The sequence below is a fragment of the Ochotona curzoniae genome, unplaced genomic scaffold (genome assembly GCF_017591425.1).
Source record: "Ochotona curzoniae isolate NIBS_2020 unplaced genomic scaffold, NIBS_Ocur_1.0 scaffold_1852, whole genome shotgun sequence".
In the NCBI taxonomy this organism is placed as follows: Eukaryota; Metazoa; Chordata; class Mammalia; order Lagomorpha; family Ochotonidae; genus Ochotona; species Ochotona curzoniae.
In genome coordinates this window covers 31271381-31286365 of record NW_024467087.1, presented here as the reverse complement: position 1 = coordinate 31286365, position 14985 = coordinate 31271381, and the positions used below count along the sequence as shown (strand labels likewise).

The 14985-nt window shown below is 40.1% G+C and overlaps 1 protein-coding gene across 1 annotated transcript in view; it reads right to left on the bottom strand.

The window, feature by feature from the left end:
- The window catches only part of COL4A6 (collagen type IV alpha 6 chain), a 96319-nt gene that overhangs the window by 53532 nt on the left and 27802 nt on the right, over window positions 1–14985 (bottom strand). The window contains exons 4-11 of the mRNA XM_041000082.1: window positions 12091–12207; window positions 9567–9635; window positions 7951–7986; window positions 5185–5247; window positions 3942–3977; window positions 3707–3748; window positions 2689–2781; window positions 770–823 (exon numbers count right to left, since the gene is read on the bottom strand). Coding sequence (XP_040856016.1) covers window positions 770–823; window positions 2689–2781; window positions 3707–3748; window positions 3942–3977; window positions 5185–5247; window positions 7951–7986; window positions 9567–9635; window positions 12091–12207 — 510 coding nt within the window. The remainder of the gene's footprint in view (window positions 1–769; window positions 824–2688; window positions 2782–3706; window positions 3749–3941; window positions 3978–5184; window positions 5248–7950; window positions 7987–9566; window positions 9636–12090; window positions 12208–14985) is intronic.

Here is a 14985-nt window from a genome sequence, read left to right as displayed (position 1 = left end):
GCTTCACGCTCCTGGCTCTTATGGTTCCCTCAGTCCGAAACCGTATCAGATCTTCTAGCTGTTTCTTCACAATGTACAAACCTCAGCCCATGCATCACTTCCTCTGAGTCTACCCACTGGGCAGCCCCTCTTCTGCCACTGTTGGTGGTTTTGTTCTTCAAGCGTACCACTATGCAGGCTTGTTATTGATTCATCTGTTTCCTTGCTTATCATATGTATTCCCCCTCCCCATTTCCTCATTAAAATGTTATCTCAGGGACAGGAAGTTGTATTTAGTTACTGCTGTAGTTCCCAAACCCAGCAAAATGTCTGGTACAAGGGAGTCTTCTAAATCTTTTTGTCGGGTGAAAGAATATAATCTAGGAAGGCAGATATGAAAATGAAAACAGGGAAACTATGATGAGCTGCTATAGACTGAACAATTGATACACTCAGCCCATGTATGAAAAGATTCAGAAACAGGCTCAACAAAGCTAAGAAACTTGCATAAAGCCACACGGCTGAAACAGATGGAACTACAAGGTGATTCTACATCTATTTTAACTCTAGAGCCTCAGCTAATAATGTTAAAGACATCCAGCTTCATGGAGAATGATGCTAACATCCCCACAGGTTTAAAAGATAAGAATATTTTTTAAAGACTTTCTAATAATGAAGATGCAGCCTTCTCTACAACTATGTGAAGAGGTCTTCCTGTCAGCCACCTGTTGTTACAGCTTTTGGCCCTATCAGACCCTGGAAAATATGTTGATCAAACAGGGAGACTTACTGGAAATCCTGGGGGTCCAATTGTGCCTGGTATACCTTGAGGCCCTGTTTCACCCTGGAAAACCAATCAAAAAAGAGTAGTTAGTGGTGGCAGGAAGCAATGAACACAAAGGAGACTGATTTCCTCAGAGTACTTGGACTGGAAGTAGTGAACCAATGAGGTGTCTGCAGTGGGCACCACAGGATGGTTCAGGTTCTCAAGGCTTCTGACTGGTAGCAATGTAGTTCTGGAAGTCTTTATTTGTATGGGAAGGAACAAGGCCCGAGGCTGCCCAAAACAGAATCTGAAATGCTCAAGTTAATTGGGAGACACGATGGATGATTATCGGTTTTCTTTCTCAGGGAAGAAGCTGCATAGTATGATTTCTTGTAGCAAATTACAGGCTGCAAAGAAATCAACAGTTTGGAGAAATCAGTGACAATTACAATTTAGATACAGATTCATGATGTTCCAATCTGCCTTTCCCTGATATACCTACTTATCTTATGTATCCTGGAAGGACTCCATCAGGTTTGGGAATTATCAGGGAGACAGGCAATCTTTCATATGCACTCAAACTGTTTCTATTGATTATTTTTTGGTAACACAAGGAAGACCTGGAGCTGTTGCTTCCATAAAGATAAAACTAAACAAATGGGACTAAATGTGTCTTATTATCTAAGCTCCCCTTAGCCAAGGGAATGGAATCATGCAACATGAAAGAACCTCAGGAAGGAAGAGATGTAGGCAACTCAAAGATAATTGCACACCTTAACAGCATACATCCATTCAAATGCAAGTATGTATATAATATGTAACACAAAAAGATATATATCATGAAATATCTCAGTTACATAGGTTTGGGTAGTTTAGGCCACGTGAATTAGGACATCTATTGTCACTTTGTGATGGCACCTCAGATTCAAAGGGTCAGGTTTGGAGGGCAAATAATTCCTTCTAGAAGGGTAAATCAAAGGCTGATTGTGACTCTATAGGTTAAGCCACCACATGCAGAGCCACCATCCCATATTGGAGCACTGATTCCAGCCTTGGCTGTTTCATGTCTGATTTGTCTTCCTGCTCATATATCTAGGACAGCAGTGGAAGATAGCTCAAGTGCTTGGACCCCTGCCACCCACATAGGAGGCCAGGATAGAGTTCCTGATTCCTGGCTTTCGCCTGGCTCAGACCTGGCTGTTGACATCTGGTGAATAAATCAGAGGATGGAAGATTTCAATCTCTCTCTTTCTCCCTCCCTCTCTCTTATTTTCTTTCAGTCTGCATTGCAAATAATTAAGAAAATAAATATTTTAAAAAGATTAATAAAAGGCTATCATTTATACCCTAAAGTGTTCCATAATAGTGCTGTTGTGGCAGCATAAATATTAATGGGTGTTGAAGTTAGAAGAGAAAACTCAACTATTTAAGTTATCGTGAATACCAAAAACAGAATCTGTAAAAGTGAAAAAAGAGAAAATAGCATCTAACTGAACATTCAGAAACCCTGGCACACCTTTATTCATATACATAGGAACAGACTTTTAAAAACTTTTCATAAGGGACCAAACAAAGAAACCTTTTGGTCTCAGTTGCAGACAAAGATCCACTTCCACTGAAGTCTGGTTATTAAAGTTGAGGTATGATAAGGGGGGTGGCATGATGGCTTGGTTAGCTAATCCTCCACCTGCAAGTATTGGCATCCCATATGGGTGCCAGTTTGTTTATCAGATGCTCCACTTTCACCCAGCTCCCTGGCTGTGGCCTGGGAAAGTAGCAGAGGATGGCCCAAGCCCTTGGGACCCTGCACTTGTGTTGAAGAATATGGAGGAGGATCCTGGCTCCTGGCTTCAGATTTATAAATCTGCCTTTCCAGTAAAAATAAAAAGTTGAATTATGGTGCTAATAAGAAAAGGGTCTTCCACTTCTTAAATGGTTACTACCTTTGATCCTTTTTTCCCCTTAGGAAGGCCCATGAACTCCAGTTCTCCAGTAGATGGTGGTGGTCCTGCAGGTCCTGGGGGGCCAACATCCCCCTGCAAAATAAAAGGAGACATTAAGCAATGCGTAAATCACATAGATTACTTTCCCAAGGGTGAGCTTGTTTTTTGGATGCAGCTTATAAGTAAACTGCCTTTTCATCTTTGTATTAATGAGGGAACAAAACTTTCATTGTCAGGGGCTGAGAAGAATTATAAGCCTGACTAAATGCATTTTGTACCAGCACTACAGAAAGAAAAAGCAAAATGGATGAAAGGAAACCACAAGTTGATGGTTTCCATGGTCATGCACAAAAGGGTTTTTAGAAGAGGGCTGTAGAGGATTTTGGGCAAGGTGAATGGCAATAACTTGACAACAACTCTGATGGTCTAATCATCATTAAGAGCACAAGCAGAGTCAATAAATTGCGTGTTGGACTATTGGAAGCTGGAGTTCTTTCTACAGAAAGTAATGCAACCCATGAGACAGCCAGGAAATGTGGGGAGGGCAAATCCCAAACCTCTAGAAAATTTGTATAGAAGAAAAGGATTAAGAAACAAACAAACAAACAAACAAAAAGATACAGAGGCAATAGATAAAGAATGACAGAGAGAAAGGAGGAAGAGGATGAAAAGAAAGCAGAAAGCAGAGGAAAGGTGACAAAACGCACAAAATACCAATATTCCCAGTTAGAAAGAAGAGAAGGACTATATTTAAAGAGAATATCTTTGCTAAGACATACACATTTCACAGGCAGGCGGCCAGGAGATGCCTATCTTCAGAAGGAAAGAGAATTGCAAAAGCCAATGTACAGCAAGCTGGTGCACATGCAACTCTCAAGGGATCCACCAGTGGATCTATGTCACTGGGGAATACTCATTTCTCAAAGGGAAGAAAGAAATCCTTCCTCAAGCAGGCACATGGGAACCACAAGAGATGGTTACTGGAGCAAGTTGATAATAGTTTCCAAAATCTGTTTACCTTGGCTCCTTTCTCTCCTTGGAAACCTAACCCCATATTCCCCTGGGGCACAGGAGCACAGGGAAGAAAAAACAAAATCAATTACTAAACATACTTTAGGAAAATAAATTGGAATGCAGGATTTTTTTTTTAATGCAGAAACTGATTTTAACCAAACCAGTACATAGTATATCTCTATGAAATCAGAATATGTAGTGGTAGGAGGTCAAATGCCTCCAAGACAAAGTATACTTACTTCAGGGCCTGGGAGACCAGGGGGTCCTGGGGGACCCTAGATGCAAAGAAAAGGAAAAAAAAAAACAGAAAAAATGTCAACAACTGTTAGTTTTAGTCAAAAAAGATTGTAACCTTGGGACAGGTATTAGCACCCTCTCTCAAGATTTCCTTTTATATCCCTTTGGAAATCTCATCAATTGAGGGGTAAACCCATTCATGCTAAGGTAGTGAAGACTTCACATGTTGTTTCTACCAATAAGAGACCGATTTTTTTTATTTCATTTTGTGTCAGTTTCATAGGCTCTGGGATTCCCCCAATCCCTCCCCATGCCCTTCCCCCATGTTGGATTCCTCCACATTGTTGCAGTAGTACAGTTCAGACAGAGACCAATAAGGAAAGCTTAGAACAGACAGGAAAAAGTCAGCTTGGACTCACATATACCTTACTAGGTAGGACACAAAGATTAGTTACTCCTCACTAAGATATTGAAGATTTCTCTGCACACCCCTCCTAGAATTGTTCTGCCCCTTAATTGTTAACATATGTCATGTTAGAGTTATAAGCCTGTTTGGACTATCCTAAATTCACCACGTTCAGTAAAAATCATGCATCAATATTATAAACTGCTAAATACTAGAATGAAAATAGACACGAGACAGCTGACTAGTACCCTATAGCCATTTTAAGGTGTAGAGAGACCAATTTTTAAATGATGATCTTTGGTGAAGTTAAACTTAAGTAATAAATGATGGGAATTCAATTACTAAACGAGCAGGCTATGGAAGGCACTTTTCCAGAACCACCCAGACACCAGGCTATACATTTCCTGTGTCATTGATGGTAAGTAAGTTTGGTAAGAAAGGTGGGTAAATAGGTAGAGCAGCTAAAACTGCAGTCTTAGAAGGATTCTAAGGTTAAACTCAGTCTTCAGGGTAGCTGATGGGTGTGATGGCATAATTACTTGGCTATCACTGTCATGGAGAGGAAGAAGGTGATGGCAATAGACGTGTTGCAGGTATCTCCAGTCTATTCTTCAGGTTAAGCTAGACTAGAGGCGTTCGAGGCATCAGAAAGACTCTGTCAAATGAAGACAATTAATAGTTCCTAGTAAGAATGTGATTCATTTTAATCCTCAAGAATGGAGGTTGCCGTCCTTCACTTGGGGTACCTATACTATATAGGCTTACATTACATCCACGGAAAGGTGGAAAGATAGCTATGCGAACACTGTGGTCCTACACTGGATTTCAGTTGGTCTTACTTGCAATCCTGGTGGTCCCATGGGTCCTGCAGGTCCAGGTGATCCAGATGCTCCTTGTGGGCCCTGGAGACACAAGTTTGTATTGAAGTTCAAAGAGCAAGACAGTTACATAGGGAAAAGGAAAAATATGTATGTGCAGAAGAGCTGTTCAAGAATGTTTTCACAATTTTTTTTTTTTCCTATCAGTTACGACCTGGAAACATTCCAGGTGTCCCTTGCTGCAAGGATTGAGACATAAACCATGATACATTCAGTTGGTGCAATAAATACCTAAAAGCAGCAAGTTACAGACAACGGAAACGATGTGGCTGAATGTCAAAAGCATTGTGTTTAAAAAGCCAAAAAGAAAAAAAAAACAACAACAAGCCAATAGATCACATATTATATTGTTCCCTTGATAGGACATCCTAGAACAGGCAAAACCTTATCTGTGATGGCAAAAGTCAGAATGGTTGTGGCCTTTAAGGCAGGATTTGACTGGGAGGGAACTATCTGCAAAGTGAAGTAGCTTATATATCACACTTCTCTATGTAGGGAAATATTGCCCCTTTGTGAGAGGAGAATGGGTCCCTGACAGAAGCTGTGCAGCAAATATAGTGGGTATTATTCTACAAATTTAATAAGCACACCATCTAATCCAATTTCACTGAGCTCTAGGGCCCGAGTGTGGTCTTGCTCCCTACTCATCTTTGCTTTCCTGAATGCTTCAACACATCCTGTTTCCTGTCCGCTTTTTCTCACACTACTCTCTCTATTTAGAAAGCCTCCTCCCACTACCAGCTGGTCCAAAACACTACCCGCTTTTCTCAGAAGGTGCATGCTTAGACATAAAGTCTTTGCAGATACATGCTTAGGTGAGCACCATTTTTTTTTTAATTCTAGGTGGTTGTGGGATTCTTAAGCCATATTCCTGCTATTTTTTTTTTCTTTTTCACATCCATGGGGGACAGAGTTGGTGTCTACATTGCCTCAGTCATCATTCATGGCACTTAGTTGGTAGTACATGCTCAATATCTGTTAGAGACTGAACAATGAAAGGAAAAAGAAGAGGGGAGAGGATTATAAACAGGAAAGAAATCAAGGAATTTTCTTAAGCTACATTAAAGGAAAGTGATCACATAAAAATATTTTTTTAGTCTTATTTGAGAGGGAAACATACAGAGAGAAGGAGACAGAAGGAGAAAGATCTCCCAACCACAACAGCTGGAACTGAGCCAATCTGAACCCAGGAGCCAGGTGCCAGGAGCAACTTCTGAGTCTCCTACATGAGTGCAGGGGCCCAAGCACTTGAGCCATCCTCTGCTGCTTTCCCAGGCCATAAGCATGGAGTTGTATGAGAAGTGTAATAGCTGGGACTTGAAACAGAACCCATGGGATGCTGGCACTGTAGGAACAGGCTTAGTCTAGTATGCCATTGTGCCAGACCTCGAAAGTTCTTATTAACACAGCTCCTGACTTTTCCATATTATTAGAGTCTCCAACAGGAATTTTTGTATGGACTATATCAAAGTGGACTCAATTTCTTCTTTGTTTTTAATTTTTTTCATTGTATGAGGAAGGGAGGGAAGGAAAGGTGGGGGAGAAAGCCGTGAGAGTAAGCAAGAGAGAAAACTTCCATCCACCAGCTCACTTCTCAAATGCCCATAAAAGCCAGGGCTGGGCTGTGAAAAAGTCAGGAGCACAAAACTCTATCCTGGTCTGTCTCATAGGCGACAAGCACCCAAGTACTTGAGCAGTGTGTGCATTAGCAGAAAGGTGGATTGGAAGTGGAGTAGCTGGGACTTGAATCATGCACCTGCATATGGGATGTGAGCATCCCAAGCTATGGCTTAATTGCTGAGCCAAACTCCAGTCCCTACTTTTTTCATTTTACTTACACTACTGAGCACAAAAGGCAAAACACTTAACACATCCAAGGGAATATGGAATATAGCAGTCCTCCCTAATCCAGTTTTTCTTTTCAGAGATTCAGTCACTTGTGGTCAACCAAGATTCAGAATCTTCAATGGAAAATTTCAAAAACAACTTACAATTTTACATTGTATAGCATTCTCAGTGGTGTGATGAGATTTACACCATTCCTACCCGGGATGTAAATCATCCCTTTGTACAGAGTATCTATCCTGTATGTGCTATCCTTCCATTACTCACTTAGTCATCATCATGGTTAGCTGACTAGCCATCATTGTAATGGCAAATGCTTGTGTGCAAATAACCCTTGCATATTAGCCACATGCTTTGTCATACTGCATGTATTAGTTTTTCATCCCATCAAATAGTCTTATATCATCTCAAGAATGGTGAGTACAACATACAAAGAAATTTTTAGAAAGATCATAATTACATGATTTTTATTATTGTATAGTACAATAAGTGTATTTGATTATAAATTATTATTAATTTTCCACTTGCATAATTTATAAATTAGATTTTATCATAAGCATGGATATAAAATGTTATGTCTGTATATGTTACTCTGTAGTTTTGGACATTTATTGAAAGTCTTGGAATGTATTCCTCAGAAATAAGGGGAGAAACTGCTGTATGTAAGTCCCTGGCTGAAAGGACAACTTAAGGCAGATGGTTCAATCTCTCAGTACCTTCTCATTTGGAATAAAAGCAATAGTGCAATCTGTTTTACCTCAGCTCTAGGCTTCCCTTGAAAACATATGCAAGGTCCTCAGAACACCACAGAGAAAAATGGAAAAGCACCATCAGTGACTGTTGACTAAACATTGAGTGCTCAACAAATAAATACCAACTTACGGTGATTCCATCCAGTCCAGGTAATCCAGGATTTCCCTGAGAAATAGACAAAGGCAAGACACTAAAAAGATGAATAAATTAAGCACACAGTATTTCAGACAACTAATTTAAGATTCAGGGGGATAAAAATGCATGAATTGGACAAATCCAGTAATTTATTTATTTATTTATTTATTGCTAGGAAAAGTCTGGCTTCTAGAAGACAGGTATTATAGCCTTGGCTGAACAGGATTTCATACTTGGATTAATTAATTTCACCTTTGCTGGGAACTTATCAATTAGAAGCTCCTTCTGCAAGCTGGCATTTTTCTTGCTCTTTTAGAGGAAAGCCCAGCTACCTTCCTGTATGCCTTCATCCCCAGAGAATTTGTGCCCATATGTATACAATGCAAATCCGACATTTCAAGGAAAAACCAACAGAGCATACAATCTCTGATTATGTTTTAATTACATTGCGGCATCTCAAGTCACTGTGTGAATCTGGAATATAACCGACTTGTGGGAATTGTCATGTTCCACTGGATTCAGTGTCTCCTTCATTTTTTTTGGCAAAACCATTTAATCAGTGTTTGCTAAGGCAATGCCTATGCTTTGACATCTGCTAGTCTTACCGTACATGGCTTAGCAGTGAATAATCAGTGAATCTCTGTAGCACAGAAGGAGCACTGGCTAGGATTTAACTCTTCGGTAAACTGGTTGTGTGACACTGAGCAAGTCACATTGCCTCAATATATCTCAGATTTTCTATTTGCAACGTGAGCAATAGCAATCCAGCAGTCACGAGGACCTTTCCAACTCTTGCAATTTGCTGCTGTAACACCTACAGTCAAAATCCTAAGTCTTGGAGCTTCTCCAGTCTTCCAGTCCCCCACCCTCATTACTGCCTTTCACAGTGATTTTCAGTGTCTCTTGACTCTGTGCACTAAATGGAAGACAGGAAAACGGTATCAATTAACTGAGTGAGTTTGGTGCATCTTCCCTTCAGATGTTGAGCATGTAGACTCCCATTTGTTATGGGGACAGTGATGGTCTTGCTCTCCACTCTTCAAGGGAATAGAGTCAGCTGCTTGGAACCAGAGTTTACTGAGGCCCCACAGAATATCAGGCAGCATCCATCAAGAATGCAGTCACAAGAAAACAGAAGGTTCTTGTCAAGAGACAAAAATTTCCAACCAGCTGTAGAGCTGATGGGCATGTTTTGCAGACATCCAGTGGCTCAGGGAGAGAGAAAAGATCCTGGGCTGATGGCCATGCTGAGATGGGAAGAGATGTATATGGCTTCAAATCAAAGTATATAGAAAGCAAGGAATCTAGAGTAGACAAACTACCAGGAAATGTCATGACTTGTCAAAGAAAATGATAGTCTGCAAACTGTTTGCTGATCTGTCTCTTATTTTTGGTCTAGATCCTACAAAGAATATCTTTTTGACAATATGGTTGCAAACATTTCTGTTAATGTTTCTATCATGGAAAGCTCCAGAGCTTTCTAAATTCAGCATGATCTGCACCTTAGAGACACAGATGCTAGCTCTGGAAAACTTTTCATTGGAGGTGAGGTTCTATCTATGGGATCCCAGCTTATAGCCTTCTCAGTTCTCTACCTTAGAGTTTCTTACCTTCATTCCTTTGAAACTACCTGGATCAACAGCAGATTCACCCTTGGATCCTTTCTGACCAGGGAGTCCCTATGTAAAAATAAGAGACACTTGTTAAGAAATGTGTGTGCACGTGCAGACATACACACACAGGTATGTCAACAGTGTGATCCAATATGATGCAATCAGAAAGAGGATGGACTAGTAACAGCTCAAAATTAAGTCAACATTCTAGGACAGGCCAGGTTGCACTAATGGACAATCATATCAACTGAACAGGTGCTGGATCTCAAAGTTGTGCATCCATTCCCTTACCCCTAAGTCAGAGGTCTACACAAGGGTGGTGGTTACAAAGTAGAAAACTGCACAACTATTCACGGCACTGATCTGAACAATCATATAGCATTCATAAGCTCCACTCCTCATAGGTGGAAGTCACTGACAAGTCCTTTGTCTAGGCGAAGCTGAACAAATTGTTCTATGGAGGGCCAGGTATTTAGTAATGTAGGCTTTGGGGTAACAGTTGGGCTTTGCTTTCTTCCCTTCTCTCCCCACTCTTCCTTTCCTTCCTCTCCTTCCCCTTCCCTTCTCTCTGCCTATTCCCTCCCCTCCCTTACCTTCTCTTCTTTCCTTTCCTTTTTTAAAATACTTACAAAAATGTTAAAGTAGACTACAGGCTAAGGACCATGGAGGCTAGTCTGCAGACCTTACTCCAAGATACATCTACAAAATTACTTTGATTTTGTACTTCTACTACACAACTTTCAGCTTCAACACTTGTCTAAGGGGATTGTGTGTCTCTTTGTTAACAGGGAAAACAATTAGAAGTACCCAAGACTAGTTTTGGAAACAGATATTTTGCTGTCACAATGGAAATGTTGCCTAATAGTTAAGTGCTTGTCCTTCTGAGGAAAATCTGTGTCTTCACACCTTTGGAGAAGTCAATGTTAGTATTGGAGTGGGCTACACTTCATGGACTGAAACATTGAGCAAATGATGGAGAACAACTTGGTTCCAGAAACACAACCCACTTTCTTTCTCATACTGCCCATTTGTCTTTATTTTCATAGCCACTATTCCTTTCAAAGAAAGCTTTGAATAAATTAAAATACTGCACTGTGACCCATTAAAGTGTATGTGTATTATATATGAATTATTTCTTAAAAAGTAAAACTATATTAATAATCAAATTATATACAAAGGAAGCCTACAGAATGGAGATCTATTAGGTGTTTTTAGGGGCTATGATTCTATTTAGTGTAATATACATTCAAGTTACTATCTAGGTCGTGGGTCAGGTTTAGTGGCAGCATTAATTTTCCACCCTTAATGTTTGTCAAATAATGTAATTACCTTAAGAGGGTAGTGATCTCTTCCTTCCATGGCTTCCCATCTTAACACTGTGTTCTCTTGTATACTCCTGTTACCATGGCAGTAGTAGGAAGCCTTAGCCACTCTTGTGCATTCTGTTTCAGGAACACATATTTCTTTACCCCTCCCCCTCACACACACACTCCTGCTACATATTGATACAGTCATTTAATATCAAGGTCCTTCATGACAACCCTAAGTGTGTCTGTTACACTTTCTTCACATCCACCTATATCCATAACTTCATCATTGATGACAATGTGCCATTCTTTCAGGGAAGTGCTGATCAATTCATGTAACTATGAAATGTATGTGAGGTTTAGAATGGGCTTGAAATATGTTATACCTCTGTAGTCACTTGTAAAATCCAGTGCCTAAAAACTGTGTCACATAATGCAATGTAATTTAAAAAATCAGCCTTGTGTGGATATATTATCTACCAGAGGTCCTGTAGATTCAAATATCTGAGTCTTATGTTGATGAATGGAATTGAATAATAGTGATGACTTTGGATCTACTAAATAAATATCCTATGAGTCACATAACCATGAGTCGTGGATGTAAGATATCAGTGCAGAGTAGGGTCTTCAATCTCAGCACTACTGACATTGTAAGTCAAACGATTTTTTTGGATTTTTTTTAAGAGGAGGGCATTGTCCTGTGCCAGTAGCATACTATCAGTTGCAGCTCTCAAAATTATCAATAACAATTGCCACAATGTCCCCTGAGGGACAAGATCACCTTTGGTTTAAAACTGCAGTTATAGGTCAATTTTGCCAAACACTTTGATGACTTATTAGTGCTCCCATGATCCCATGTAAGCTTTCTAAGAATTTCCTGATATTGTCTGATGTAAGAAGATGTCCAATAGCCCAAGTATACATTTTGCTTTGCAATTTACTACATCCTTTTTAATGATCATGCCAACACCAAGAGCAGCATTAGAAATAATGATGACAAGAAACCTAGGTAATGTAGCGTGTGTACCCACCCCTCTGCAACTGGTATTCTTTAGATGTTATTGTTGTGGTATTGCCAGCATGGACTCATGCATTGCAAATGGAGCTGCAGGGGCTGCCCCACTGAAGCTTAATGAGGTTTCCAGAAGCAACAGTAAAGAGGCACAACTGGAGGAAAGATATTTAAAATAAAGAGCAAAGAGCCGACAGCATACAGGTTGTCCGTGAAGCCCAGGAAAGCCATCAGGGCCTGGAATTCCGACAGCTCCTTGAGTTCCATTACAGCCATCCAGGCCAGGAGGACCTCTGGGGCCTGGTTGTCCAGGGTGGCCCTGTTAAAAAAGAAAAGGAGAGATCAAGTCATCCACCGGACTTAGAGCCACTCTGAAAGCTCCACAATGAGAAAGGCCAAATATGCTGTTAATCTTTGACTCCTTGCCCACTAGCTTAACCCTATCATGTACATTTTCATATATTTCCTTTTACTCAGGTGTATATGTCCAACTACAGCTCTCCTAAAAAGACTGATGCTTTAATAAGATACTGGATGAAACAAAAGGGCTCAAATGTGAAATGATGGGACACAGGGATACACAGGGGCATGCAGCGTCACCTGAATAAAAACAAAAAACAGACAAACAAAACAAGACAGAACAACAAAAAACAAAACTGGGGTTTAGCTGTCTGGTGGCTGACCTGCTAACAACAGGGAACCACGCCAGCCCTTGGGATTTCTCAGGCCAAAAGAACTGGGGCAGCCTGGTAGGTCATGCTTTATTGGAAACTCTAGCTAGGCAGTGATGTTGGATTTTGCTCAACGAAGCAGAGGCAGTTGTTATTGCACCTTGTCTCATTAAAGCTGCTTGCTCTGGAATAAGTCCTGCAAGAAGCACACTTTCAATCTGTTTTAATCCTGGTCACAAGACAGGCTGCTGCTTAGGTAAGAGAACTGTATCTTCTTTTTTCCATGTTTTTGGTATGGCAAATTAGTCATCATTCTTAGTATGTCTCAGTTTAATCATGTTCTCAAGTTGGGCTTTCTCACTACATGGAATTATTTAAGGTTTTTTAAAATTTATTTAAGGTAAGTAAGTAAGGTTAAAATTAAGTGATATTAAACTTATGAAGTAGATGCTTAATGAACAGTGAGTCTATTCTCAGAGAAGTCAAAGAGTATAAGTCACTGGACTGATTTTAACTCCTCTCATTCTCAGTATTTTCCCCTTCTGGGTACAGGTGGTTATTATATAAATGTTGGGTATAAGAGATCCTATAGATATAAGGAGCCACAAAGGACTGAATGTACAGACTAGGATGATCTGTTATATTCCAGAAAAGCAGTATTCGTCAGAACCCAGTGTGGAAAGAGGAAATTTCCATGTGGTGAGGGCATAAGCTCACTTTGACAATATAAATCCAGTATACTCATTTGTAAGTCTCTAGCCATGGAAATGTTTTGAGATTGACTCCTTAGGAAAAACTAAACACAGATGGCAAAGGGCAACTTGAAAATATCTACTTGCAACTATTGGAGCTGAAAACATTTGATAAACACATATTCCTTGTGAAAATATTTGATAAACATACGTTCCTTGTGAAAACATTTGATAAACATACCGATTCTTGTGGATGCCAACAGCTTCAATTCATGGCTGGAAAAATCGTTTATAAAGGCATAGTACTCCATACCTAGTCTGTCTGGTTATAATGCTAACTATATTGATGAATGCACATTGTTCACTCTCTCAACTGGTTGTTATGTCCTTCAGTGCAAAGACTTGAATTGTTATGAAACAACTACTTAGCCACTCACATTGAAATTATCTACATGGAAACAAAAAAAGAACCCTGGGACCTAAATCCATGACACATATGTTAATGATTAGCCAATATTGAGAGGGGAACTAAAAGTTGTAGTGTAGTGTTACAGTTTCATTAACTGGGTTGGACAGGCTGTTTGTTTTAGCCAAATTTCCCAATAGAAGGTGTTTGAAGTTGAGCAAAATAATTGGTCTAACTGGATTTATGGTGTCTGAGTTTTCCTGTCAGAGGGATTCCTGCCAGTCTGAGACTTGCATTTATAGGCACTAGAAGTCAGAGTCAACCCTAAACATTTTTAGAGTTCCTATTAGAAATTAAACTCAGTTCTGCACCTCTTGGTCCTCTGGGATGAACAACAGACATAATCTGTGCTTTCAAGGAGCTAAATGAGCCTATCATGTCTGATAACCAACCAACACCATGGGCTGGATGCAGCAAAGAGCCAGAGTATGTGGGGCAGACATCAGACACTCCTGAAATATTTAAGATGGAAAGAAGGGGTAAATATTGAACAGGAGATATTCATACTCATTAAATAGTTGGAAGAGAGGCCTAGCACAAAACAGAAGCATCTTATGGAATGATGAAGATTGGATCTTCAAGCCACAGCAGTAAAAAAAGATGTTACATTTGGTCAAAGTTAAGAACCAAAAGAATGAGGACAGCTTCTGGGAGCAGCAATCCTGGAGTCTGCACAATTGTAAGACAATCTTCCAAGTAATGAAGCCTTACACAAAAGTGACTAAGTCCTGCGACTTCTTGGGCTTTCTTAGCTACAAGCCAGAGGCAGAAATTTCCAGATGAGTTTGGAGGTAACTTCCAGATCTGAATTGGAAGTGGCCTTAGCCTCATAGCATTCACTTTCTCCAAGTTCCCATTGGAAAGATAGTAGGAAGAAGGGCATGCTAACAATACAAAATTTAAGTGCCCCACTCATCTTTGCAAAAGCCAAGTCATTGGGTGATTGGGAGAATCTGTCTTTAGTTTGTTAACTTCCTTCATCCTCTAGCTTCCATAATTCACATACTGTGAGTAGAAACTCTGGCTAGTGGCTGTAGTGAGACACAGCCACTTGAAGGCATCAAAAGACATCATAAAAGGAAGGCCAACTCCATCTATTTCTTTCCTCACTGACTTATGGCTGGGCATTTTGCAGTAACCTGCTAGCTGACTCCATACATATAACAAATACAAGGTGAATGAATCTTCTGTTCTCAAAATACTCAAATGCTGACCTAAAATGGGAAGAAAATGGATCAGATGATAACATGGTTGAGGGTAGAGCCATT